This window comes from Ruditapes philippinarum, unplaced genomic scaffold, assembly GCF_026571515.1.
Source record: "Ruditapes philippinarum isolate M1 unplaced genomic scaffold, ASM2657151v2 ctg1802_1_1_1_1, whole genome shotgun sequence".
Classification (NCBI taxonomy): domain Eukaryota; kingdom Metazoa; phylum Mollusca; class Bivalvia; order Venerida; family Veneridae; genus Ruditapes; species Ruditapes philippinarum.
The window spans coordinates 62,629-75,843 of NW_026862009.1; the positions used below are offsets into that span (position 1 = coordinate 62,629).

At 32.3% G+C, this 13,215-nt stretch overlaps 2 protein-coding genes across 3 annotated transcripts in view; both read left to right on the forward strand.

Moving 5' to 3' along the window:
• The window catches only part of LOC132717642 (protein Wnt-11b-2-like), a 33,579-nt gene extending 28,803 nt beyond the window's left edge, over nucleotides 1-4,776 (forward strand). For both annotated transcript variants that reach the window (XM_060701154.1, XM_060701155.1), the window contains exons 5-6: nucleotides 3,123-3,415; nucleotides 3,829-4,776. In XM_060701154.1, coding sequence (XP_060557137.1) covers nucleotides 3,123-3,415; nucleotides 3,829-4,003 — 468 coding nt within the window. In that variant the 3' untranslated portion in view covers nucleotides 4,004-4,776. The remainder of the gene's footprint in view (nucleotides 1-3,122; nucleotides 3,416-3,828) is intronic.
• A 1,447-nt stretch (nucleotides 4,777-6,223) lies between these two features.
• On the forward strand, nucleotides 6,224-12,794 carry LOC132717638 (uncharacterized). Its single transcript, XM_060701151.1, has 2 exons — nucleotides 6,224-6,361; nucleotides 12,033-12,794. The coding sequence occupies exons 1-2, from the start codon at nucleotides 6,224-6,226 to the stop codon at nucleotides 12,792-12,794; spliced, it is 900 nt and encodes a 299-aa protein (XP_060557134.1).
• The last annotated feature ends 421 nt before the right edge of the window (nucleotides 12,795-13,215 follow it).

The window sequence follows — 13,215 nt, forward strand, 5'->3', positions numbered from 1 at the left end:
AAAAATGTTTCAGTATTTAAAATCTGCGGCATTTTATTTCTGAAATACAAATGCACATTAATTTTTGTTTCATATTTAATGACAACTTATTCTCCTTGCTTTTTGTATAGCTCGTGCAACTTTTATCTCATTTCCACTTAAAATAAAAAGATAACATGTTAAAGTCATAAAACCGCATAAACATTTTATACAAATTTCCAGTTTTCAAGAACTAATATAACATAAAATTAAGGACAGAATGCATCTAAAAGCATTTTTTTCCTACACGATGTAAGAATATAATTTGTTCTTCCCCCCCATCTGATGGTGAAAGCTAAGTTATGTCAATTTATGTTTTTGTTTTAGAAAAAAATTACCACGAACTATTTTACCTATGTCTAGTTTTGTTGAATTATACCGCGCTAATTGTTCGTCTGCAAATCTTCTACAATTTCACTATGACGTAGAACAAGATTTTGATATAGCCAAGGAAAACAGAAAAAAAGTCATCGAAGAAGATTTTAAATGATCTTTGAATAGTGATAATATTATATAAAGATACGATGTTTTATCGAAACATATTTTGATAATTATGCCTTTTCGTAGCATCCATCAATTAAGCGAATTAGTGATCAAATGTTAAAGACCCATTTTGCCTTAATGGTTTAATAGCATATTACATGCATATCACCTGAAGAAAGGAGTCTTAATTATTCTCCATTGATTAAAGCAGTAAAACGTATTTTTGAGGCATAATGGGCCTTTTACAAATGCTTTGCTTAATCTTAGGTTAGTAGTGCGATCACTCTAAAGCCTTTGCTTAGAATAGATAGATAAATAAATAAATAAATAAATAAATAAATAAATAAATAAATAAATAAATAAATAAATAAATAAATAAATAAAAAATAATAAATAAATTTGGTATGAGCATACAGTTCTTCGTTATTACATGTTGTTTTAATGAACATAAAATACTTCGAGCACAAAATACTTCGTTATTACATTTTGTTTTAATAAGTATAAAGTTCTTCGTTATTACAATGTGTTTTAATGAAAAATATGCTTCGTTATTATAATTTGTTTTCATGAGAAAATATTAAAGCAGCACGCCTTCAGATTCATGAAAATTGTGAAAATTTATTTACAAGAAATTCTTGTAAAGAAGCACTTTAGAAAATGAGGTCAAAATATTCCAAAATAACCTTTAATGCGTTAGTAACGCAATAGAAATATGGTTATAAAAACTGAAAATTCAATAATTTATCGCAAATAACATGTAAATTATTATTTAAATTTTGAATCTTTTTACATCTCATAAAATCTGAGGTTTGATTTTATTGAAATATGTTCTGCTCATCTGCAGCTTTTAAACAATTCGATGAGTGCAGATGCATTCGCCGATAGCTATACATGTATTACGCCCCGATCCCATTCCTGGCATATTCTGGGAAAATTAGTATACAAACAAATATCAAAATTATATGTAGAATCAAGGATATTCATGCACATTACCTCTAAAAAAAATCTAAAACATGTGTACACACTGATGGAAATGGACATACCTTTTCAGTTGTGGTTAATATTTTTCTTTTGTTTATCTTTTCCTCAACAGAAAACTTCTTTTGAATCGCTTCCAAAGACGGTGCTCATTACGATTTTACAGGCGTAATAACTAAGCCCAATTACATGCCTTACAATTAAAACAATTCATCTTCGTGGAGTTAAAAGCTAAAGGCACGCCATAAAATCCTTGTAAACCGAGCTTTGAGTGGCGTATGGTGGTTATTAGATGTGAAAGCACGGGAACATAAAAACCTGACACAAACACACACGTGCTGCACGGGTAAACGGTGCCTGTCGGATGATGATGTGTGGCATTTGTGATGTGTTTTTTTTATTGTAATTAAAGTGGGATAGTTATACAGGAGATATTTTGACTTTCATGTCAACATTATTGTTTACTCGACGGGGTTTCCTCTTGCATCGAGCCTTTATCTTTGTGGAAAACTTGTGATTAATTTGAAGGAGAAGACATATAACTGTTTTATTTATGGTTTAATACTTTTGCACAATATGATTATTATATAAGGTATGATAAGGTATGATGCATAATGCTTTGAAACATCATATGGAAAAGCGGGCATCAAAGAGGAAGGCGGAAAACACTCATATTCCACGCTGGTTCAGAAATGATAATTTTAGGTCTATAAGAAAAAAATGAATTATTTTAAAACATTACTAAATACATTATCGCGGTGCAGATTGCTTAGCAGTACAGTGAAACACATTATTACTTTCCCCCAGACGCCAAGTTATGATTTTCAAAATCTTAAAGATCTGAAGGCTTCTATCAATACATATATTTTGCTTGATAATTTTCCCATTCAATCCACTCCTGTCTTGTTAAAAACAGGTACATATTTCAGAAATAAATTTAAGTGATTAAGTTTTTAATCTAATGCTCTTGAACGTTAGTTTATACTTTTTGCTGTCAGTAGCCTTTTTTAATACAACTTCGGTACTATGTACCTAATATAATAATATCAATATTAATGATGAAAATAATTATAACAACAACAACAACACATGTAATAATAATAATAACAACAATAATATAACACAACATGAAATTAACTGCTAATAATAACAGCTCCTTCCATAGGCCAAAATAAAAAGCATTCCATAAAAGACGACGCCGCTCACCGGCGTCGCCAACAATGCAATAATAGTAATAATATCTTTTTCTTAAGAAGGTAACTCATGAAGATATACCATCGTAAAAACAAAGAACATATATCTTGATTTTAAATGTGGCCTTCAAAACATATATAGAAAAACACACACAAAACAGCATCATAAATCAATAACAAATATTCCATTTGTCACCAAACATAATTGGATTGTTTTGACAAACGCTTCTTTTAGATATCAATATCATTCATATAAATTTTAGTGAACAACGTATATACAAATATTATATACATGTATATGAATTTTTCGTCTGTCAGTACGCTAGCTAAATACAATAACGCAGATGTCAGGCATTGTATCACATAGGATAACTTTCACGTATCATTTGTTGAAACTGTCCGTCCGAGTTATCATTCTTTGAATTTCAATCATTTCCGCTTCCGTTTCAGGTTGTTGTCGAAAGTTTGACGACGGCGTGTAAATGTCACGGTGTTTCCGGATCATGTTCTATCAAAACATGCTGGCGTTCCCTAGCAGACTTTAATAAAATTGCCGAAACCCTTAAAGACAAATACGGAATGGCAATAGAAGTGAAGAGGAAGCGCAAGAAAGGAAAGCACATGTTTTCACCAATAAACAAGAAAGTTGACAAAATTCCCGAAGAAGAATTAGTTTATATTCAAAAGTCGCCGGACTATTGTTCGCCAGATAGAAAAATGGGTTCTATAGGAACGCAAGGAAGGTATGTATCCATGCATTGGTTGATGATTCTTGTACTATATTGTTCTTAGTTATCTCACATTGTTAACGTTTTTGTTAATGATTTAGATATAATCTGACCGTTAAGTTTCCAGATAGTTTTCACATGCAATCTGAATGTGTGCAAATCTCAATAGCCGTTTTCCATCATGTTATGTGATTCTATTTATGTATAAATTTATGTATGTTACAAGTCTGCTAATGTTTCTCGATGTTTCCCGCTTTTGTGGGATTTTTTTTGCATATAATGAAATAAAAAAGAGGAAGCAAATATTTATTGTTACCAGAATAACATTATTTACTTTAGAAATGTTCAATAGTTTTTAAAAATTTAATGCACAGTTTTAAGTATGGCATCTTTAAGATATGTTATGACATCATAATTTTTCTTTTCAGGTCATGTGATCCGGAAAGTCACGGGCCCGGAGGTTGTGATATTATGTGCTGTGGGCGGGGCTATGATTCGAGAGACGTTGAAATTGTTAGACGATGTGAATGTAAATATTATTGGTGTTGTTACGTCAAGTGTAAAACGTGTTCAGAAATGGTCCGTGTTCACCGATGCCGGTAATACTCCGTGTTACATCGTATCAATGTGTGTCAGTTGTATCCTGCCTCTATTGAAATCCGGGTATACAGGGTGACTTTGGAGTTAGAAACGGGAAGCTATAGAGAACGGATGTGATATTTTTTCCGAGATTATTATATTTGTTTTGGCAGGACCATTCAGTGATATTAATGCAAGGGAGACAACAACAATTTACCGCGAACTGTTGCGACAGTGAGTTGTCGTTCTTCATACACACGGGAGGACGTTATTTTCATCTACATGTGTACCGACTCGAAAAAAATGTTAAAAATCAAAATTGTAGTGGGACTTAAGGCCGGGTTGATAAAAATGCGGCACGGTCCTGTGTCGGGTCAGTTTTGATGATTAACGTGTGCATGAATTGACACGTGATTAGTGCTAAATTCTATTTGTTATACGGGCATGAGAGTTAAAGATTGTGAACAACAATGGTTTCTTATTGTGAAGCACATATTGTGTACGTGATATTTTCACTGATATTATACATGACTGTTGTAGACTATATTTCTTATGTATCATCAGTCACGAAATGAAAAAAAACAAGATCCTTGAAGTTTCATTCTTGGCACGGTTATAAAGACAAATTTATGTTAGAAAAATATTGTTATAATATTTATCAAATACAAATGTACTAAAATGTTTGCACACCATATACATAAGTAAACAACAATTGGCACATTATTTAAATGTTTTCACGTCCTTAATATATACATATGTGTATAAGTTATCACTTTATGTCAAGCAGTAAAATAATATTTTAAAAAGACACCTCAGACCTTAGATAAGGGGTATCTGTTTTATGTAAGCACAGGCCTTGTATGTTCACACGATGCATAGTTATTATATCATCTTATATCATCTCCTAACGAGAGGTCTTGCATTTTGCATGCAACAGGTATTTGAAATAGAACGCCGGAACCTTACACATTTCATTAAACAAATGATTGCAAAAAGCTATATTTTTTAAGGTTTCCTTTTTTAAAATATGCATTTGAAAGGAATCTATGCATTTATTTTGTGACGTGTCTATTTTCAAAACACCAGAAAAAACTCATTCGTTCTATCCAATTTTCATAACCTATTTTTGTATGAAAAATGATAATTTGCAATATTAAAATTTCAATGATTTGCAAGATCGATATTTACAAGTGATTGAATGTTGTAAGCATGGCATAATACATGCACACTAGTTCTATAACTAGGCATAAGTGTTGCACGTATATGCTTTTTATTTATTTTCGCACATTGTGAAAGAATCTAATAAAATGAAAAAAAGTGTTTTAGGGCTTTTGAAACTGTAAAAAAAAACAACGGTTAATTCAAAATGAATTGCACGAGTTATTGGATATAATATGTGCTCAGGCCTATATGTTCACATCTAGGCTTTATATCTTAGAATAAAAAAATCAAATACTAGGAGATTATCATATAATTATGTTGTATTTACTATAATACAAAATTCGGACATACATGTATATTCGATAGTGCCTTGTAAACGTAACTTTTTATTTAAAACATGAATTGTCGACCCTGTTTGTTCATATAATCATTCTTTATACATCATGTTTATTTATATTATTGTTTGTTTTTGTGTTTTGATGTAAATAGTAATTTCTGTACATTTAATAAAGTGTACATAATGTTTGATTTTGTTATTGATTTTTTCATTTTCTTACAGCATATTTATTTACCTCTATTGAAAAGAGTAAACTTTCGTCACATCCGGTACAACCGATTGGTGAAATAAACGCCGGAAATGCAATTTTATTATAGTCACAAATGGGTAAACAGCCTTTTCTTTTGGAGTTATGTGTGGAACTTCATGAGAGGCCCGTAAAGTAGTAAAATACCTATTGTATTGAAATATATAAAAATCCTTTTTGTCAATTATTTCGAGTAAAACAGACAAATAAATAATAATTATAAATATGTAGTTTAACCTTTTACTTGTCAGGGAAAATATAAATGTTCGCTTGAAATCCCAAGGATTTGAAACTACCTTTAAAACATTACACAAGATCGACACACGTAACAAATTGATTTAGAAACTTTGTATTCGAGGGCCTCTTGTCCATGGGCTTCCATATTTACATTATTGACAACCGAAAAGTGGTCTGTATAAAAATTATCAATTGATATATACAATTATTTGAAAGCCAGATACATTGAAAAGTTGCGTTGTTTTCCCCGGATATATCAACGATGGATTTTGATATAATAAAGGCTATTCTAAGTAAAAAGGAGGATTTTCTAAGACGTCACCTGGTGTTATCCACGTCTGTTATTGAAAAACTGAAACAAATGGACGTCATCGGCAAATATACAAGAGACCAAATGATGGTAAAGTTTATTTGAGTCGCGTCACGACAAAATCAACATAATGGGTTTGCGACCAGCATGGATCCAGACCAGCCTGCGCATCCGCGCAGTCTGATCAGGATCCAAGCTGTTCGCTGTCAGTTTCTTTACTTGTTATAGGGTCTGTAAGCGAACAGCATGGATCCTGATCAGACTGCGCGGATGCGCAGGCTGGTCTGGATCCATGCTGGTCGCAAGCCCATTATGTTGGTTTTGTCATGACACGGCTCATTTTTTTGTATGGTTTAATGTTTTTGTATATTGCGTAAAAGGGAACACTGCGCACGCGCAATAACAGAGGGTGTGATGCATTTAGATATGTCAATGATAGTGAATCTAGATTTAAATTTAAATACATGATCATGACATAAAAAGAAAAAGTCGATGAACTTAGAAAAGTTGGTGGAATCTATAAATACTGGCGAATTTGCAACTCTGATATCGAGGGTTCAAAGGTAAAAGGTAATACTAGTAACTGCCATTTTCAATATTTCGAGAAAAACGCAAAAAACATATTTTTTTATTTTTTTAATACAACTTTATTTTCCGTAATATTGTTATAACAATTTTGATTCTCCCATATTTGTTGACTACATAAGATCATATTTTGTTTAGTTTACATTGTTTGATGCTGATAAAACACTGTAATTATAGTTTGTTTTAAAGTTCTAAGATCAAAATAATATCATTTTACAGAAGTAAAAGGTAATAAATGTACTTAGATCCTGTCAAGACTACAAGTTTGAGCGGTAAAAGGTAATAACTGCACTTACGACCTTTTACTTCTGAAGGTTTAGCAATAAAAGTTAGAGATAAACTGTGGTAAAAGGTTATAAGTGCAGTTATAGCCTTGTTCCTCTGAAAAATTTAGATGTTGCAGTAATTGTTACTGTTGCAAATTTATCAATTATGTCCTTACTTTGAAGAACCTTACGTAATGTAATTAACACAATGCACATTAATACTCGTACACAAAATTAACACTTTTCATTCGTAGAAATATGAAATATGTACCTGCTCAATATTTAGATTCTACAGAAATAAATTAAATAACTAAAAAGTTTACGAAAATACGCACTAAATCTAAGTTTACAAATTTCATTTATTTTGAATGTTCTCTGGTATATAATCGAACTGAAGTCAAACAGACCCCAGACATCAGCAATTAAGGATATTAGTGACCCATATCATAGTTAAGTAAATAAAGACTACTGTTTCATGTCACAAAATGTGAATGTTTGTCATTAATTATTCTATGACCTCCACTCATCGTCTTCACTCTCACTAACAGAAGGCACTGAAAGTTTGTCTTTTATAGATTTGCTGCATGGCAATGACTCATAGTATGATTCGCACTCCTTCGGAATTGTTCCAGAGGCAACAAGTGACATCAAATCAGCTTTTGCAGCAGATATTGGAAGCTTCTCTGTATAAGCATTTCGTGGAGCCTTAAGAGACTTTTCTTTGCTTCTGTTCTTCTTCTGCATTAACCTTACTGCCTTGAACTCACTAACCACAAAACCATAGCTCACAACAAAACTGTATTTTTGTCTTTATCTATCTCCTGTCATTACGTCATTTGATAACGTCACATGTTTAGCAGCAAAACAAAACTACATATAGATGTTATTTTATCGGGGAAAAAGAAGAATGAAACCATTTAATTATTCTAAAAACATTATTAAAAGCAGGATAAAGCAAATACATGGTTGATGTCGGGCTAGAGAAGGTTTATCCGGTTCACTGCGAAAGTGAATCTTGGCTTGCTAAAGCTCGCCAAGATACACTTTCTAGCTCACCGGATAAGCCTTATCCATCCCTAAATCAACCATGTATTTTATATATATTCAGCCAATTAACACGTTCACCATCAACATCGATTTTCATTGAGCCAAAGTTTTGTTCTTTGTACAACTTGTAATCTAGTATGTCATTGTATTTTATTAGAACGACAATATATGGTTGCTTCCGGCGTGCTTATGATATAACTGTTTCCCACTGCGATGGAACATGAACTATTGTAAGGCTTTTTGCATGCTTGATAGATGCATGTATGGAATTCGCATTCCATAAATGAATGGCCAATTTCAATGAATGTGTGGTTTTACCATTGATGTGAGGTATATCTTGGACACAGTGAACTAAGCAACTTGCAACAAACTGATTGCAATTCTGTCCTCCACATGCATTACTATATAATGTCACTTCTTCAATACCAGATGTCTTACTTGCAACAGAGGTTACATACAAGTACACAAAAGTTCCTACTTTGCACGAGCCTGGTTTCCCCATGTGTCTCATCCAACAGATAACAAGTCCCGTTACCATTTCCCAGTTCATAGAATGACAAATTGCAACAACACAGTTTTCTTTTGTAACGAAGATCACCAATTAAACTGAGTGGTGTTTTCAAAATAGCCTGGATATCAAATGCCGACACAGAAAACTTTGGATCTTTCTTTGTGCGTTTTTTATCGGCTGATTTTTGCATTCTTGCACTGTTTTTTTTTCTTTTTGGTCACTTATTGTACTTGATATTTTGCTTTTGTTGCCTCATCTAGTCTATCTTCTATTCTCAAAGTGTCATACAGATTGCAGAGTGGACATTGATCTTTCTTAGGACGGAAAAAAAAGTTATATTCTGTACTAAAAATGATTCTGTACACAGCCTCTGAAACACACTTTCTATTTTGTCCTTTGCATTTTTCTACATACAGTGAGTATATTCGTTTTATATTTAAATCTTGCGTTAGATACTTCCTGTTGGGGTCTTCGTGTGTAGTGTGATTCAACAGTCGGAAAGCTTTCGTTGTGTTTCTTTACAAATGATCTGTGATATTCCGTGGTTTTATTTCCAGGCACAGCTTTCCCTCTCTTGTCATTTCCAACATATAACCCTGCCACTTTGTGCTTAACTGCGTTTGCAACTGTTTTGGAACCGACATCGATAGTTTTTAGTAAAAAATTCAGGAAACAAAGTGATCCCTCGGAAGCATTAATCACAACAAAATTACATAAAAATTGCAGACTCGGTTTGATTGAGTCTGTACATGAGAGATAATGAATAAGTGCAACATCCCTCACGCCCTCTTTTCTACCTGTGTGAAAAACGAATTCGAAATAGGTCTTTGTTTTGTTCTCTGTTTAGATGCATTCTCTGGTTCTTTATTGGCAACATGGAAACAAATGAATTGCCTCTGACTTATTTAATCACCCATTGACCAGTATTTACTGAATATTTTCTGTCTTTCATATCCGGTTATATTCTCGTTGCATTTAATTCTAAAAGATAAATTTCGTGGAAAAAGAGATAACAGATAGTGCCTGTGAACTATATGAATGCAGCATTCTGTCAGGAAAAAAAGGTGATAAAATCAGTTATAACCTTTTTCCACTACAGATTCTTAACAACATGTGGAACAACAAGTAAACAACAGGTAATAAGTACACTTAGAACCTTTTACCTCTAAATAATTTGTAGAAAAGAAGTTATTACAAAATACTTTTTATTTTTTTGCCCTTATAAGGATTGAATATTTATATAATATTTTCGTCAGACATAAAGGACAATAAGTACATTATAAAAAACATAAAAAGTCAATTTCGGCAAAAGTGGCAGTTATAACCTTTTACCTTTGAACCCTCGATATTTAAATGTTGTCTTTAAAGCAGAGTACCTGCAAATTTATTTATTGGTAGACTGACCTTGGTATATGTGAATGTTATTAAAGCAGCATGCCTCCAAATCCATGCTAATTTTCATGAAAAAAAAATAAAAAAAATTACTTGAATCTTTAATCTTTTTACATTTTTTTTAAAAATCTTAATACAGTTTTTTTTCAAGTTTGATTTTTTTTAAAACATTTATGCTTATCTGGATCGAGGCATGTAACTTTAATTCAATAACGATTATCATAATTGTATTATATTTATTTATTTATTTAAGTCTCATTCATGTACATACACAAATAAAATTCATAAGCAAACATAAAACACAAAAAAGTACATGACCATTCAATCATTGAATTATAAGAGACTAGTAAAACATTTATAATAACACGATAAAATATCATACTAATCATAAAATTATATCCAATTATAAATAATAACTAACTACACAGTACAAAAACTATGTTATTAGGAATGCCATGACACTATATCACGGTCCCGGTTGAATGAATTGTAAGCCAGCTGAAGAAAAAAACAACAACAACAACAACAAAAAAAAAATCAAAACGGTAACGTGTCCATCTGTTTGCCACATACCACATTGCAAATCAAATCAACATAATCAAAAAGGGAGTGTAACAGAACCAACTTTGAAATATCACGTACTACACGGGTAATAAAATTTCATCTTCAACACCCTGTTGTTTCAATTTAAATTATTGATGAAAAGGTCGTCTAATGATACTTTAAACAGTGAGAGGACCTTTTCCGGACGAAGGCCGGTCTGTTTTCAGTTTGACTTCCTGTAAAAAATACAGGGAAGAACTGAATATTAGAAGAGTTTTCATAGGTCATTTTAAAATTACAAAATGAAATCTGGGAATCTCATTGGCAATTCTAAACTAAAATGTAAGGATAGTTCTAAAATACAATGTACAGGATAGTTCTTTAACTTCCCAGTTGAATTGCTCAGATATTTAAGTTTTGTTTTACAGATCTCATTACATTTTCTAGTAAACAGTTTATTAAATACGTAAGAGCTTACTGAGTTTATTTTACACAAGATCTGAGTTTTAAATTTTGTCAAAATAACGAGAATAATATCAGAACTAATTAGGTACCCTTAGTTTATGATGTTCAATAAGTGTCTAATATATTATATGATTATTGATGTGTTAAATAAATATAACGTTTATAACCTATATATTTTTTGCATATTAATCAAATATTTAAAAAGAATTATTGCCTTACCGACTGCGTACATGTTGGTGTTAGAAATTGAGTTCACCTACCGAAACACGATAGGTTTGTTTAGAAACAAATACATCTTAAAGTGTTCCGTTTTCAAGTTACCCTACAAGAAATATTTATGTCTCTGTTATGCTATGCTTATATTTCTATGACATAATTTGAATGAGTTCATTTAAGTCTTTAAGTACTTAAGAATAGAAAGAAAATATTAACCATAAAATTCGCATTCACAACATCTAATTAGGTGTTCAGTGTTTTAATAATGACGCTAATGACGCTAGCACACCTTCGCACAGCTTTACCGAATATTTTGAAGGAATGTATTTTCAAGTGCTGCATTTCACAGCACACTTAAAATGCAAGAAGCGGTTTAATTCTTATGCTTGTACGAGTATACGAAGGTTCTTAAGTCACAATCGAATGTATCATTTGGGGTCTTTCAAATTGAAGACCCTAAATTGATGCAGAAATATATAATTCACCATTGCATCCGTTATAGATTTATCAAGATAAACAATTCTTAACTTTTAGTTAATCATTTAGACTATAACAAATTGTTAATTAAGTTGTTGAATACTGATTAAATCTATTCTTTCGTCATTGCATTTTTTGCCCTACGCAGGATGCGCATGCGCGAAATGCTACTTCCGTTTCTATGGAAATATCGTAGCGTAAAAAGGTATACTTGTATAGCTAAATGCATTATAAGAAACTTATTTTTAATTATTTACAGGACAGCAAGGCAGACGTTGAGAAACAGATGACACTCCTGTCTGTGTGTCTCCGTACACGGGGTCTTCCGGCGTTCCAGGGTTTTCTCAACGTTTTGCGCATGACATTTCATGGTTGGATTGCAGACGACATTTTAGATACAAGTATAGACATTAACAACTCTTCTTCAGCGGTTGGGAATACTTTGGCCGTACGAGACATATTAAATCAAATGCACCAGAACAAAGTTCAAAGCGAACTATTCAGGTATAAACCTGTTTATCTGGCAGAATCAGAGTACCCGTATGTTCCATATATTCCGAAAGGACATACCAGTAGTTACCATAATGAAACGAACGAACGACAATCAAAAATTGTCCCAGACGGCAGACGACAAATACGTTCCGAGCATCAAAGCAGACGACATGAATATGTCCCAGCAGGCAGGCATGAAAGAAAAGAATCAAACGAAATCTCGCTGATGGAACAAATACCCGAGAATCTACGAGATCTTGAAACAGCTTTTGATACCGAATCAACATCAACACGAAAGTCAATATCCGTATTGAAACAAGAAGAAATAACAATTAAAGCACTCTTACAAAATAACTTAAGAGAGCAGCAAGATTTGCTTACTCGACAACAAGCTTTGCAAGAAATCAAAGAGAAAATGAAAGAGTTGAACAGAACGGCGGCTCATCTGTATAAACCGGAACCGGATGTTGACCTCACGAAGAAAAGACTGCAGCATTTGCAACGAGTCCCTTGGTCAGATAAAGATTAAAACGATAAAGCACTTCATATTTTGTAATGATTTTAGTTTAGAATTTAAAAATAAAAAAGGGAGGATAACATATGCTTTAAAGATAGCGTTCTTAATTAAGAAATTGTAAATAATAATAAATGTTCATTACATGAAAAGTACAGCTTTGTTTCAATTGAATGACGGGTGATGCTTGGGGTGTGGTTGGGGTTGGAAAAGGTGGGGACTGAGATACCAAAAAGGCAATATTTAGTCATGATATTATTGTTTAATACCAAAAAGTTATATTGCACTATGGTTTGAAGAATGTGAAAATAAAATGAATACATTTTACTCATTTCTCAAAACGAAACAGTATTGGCTAAGAAGTCTTTATTACTCATGTTTGACAAGATGGATTAAATCATTCAATCATTAGGACATGTATAAACTAGAACAAAGG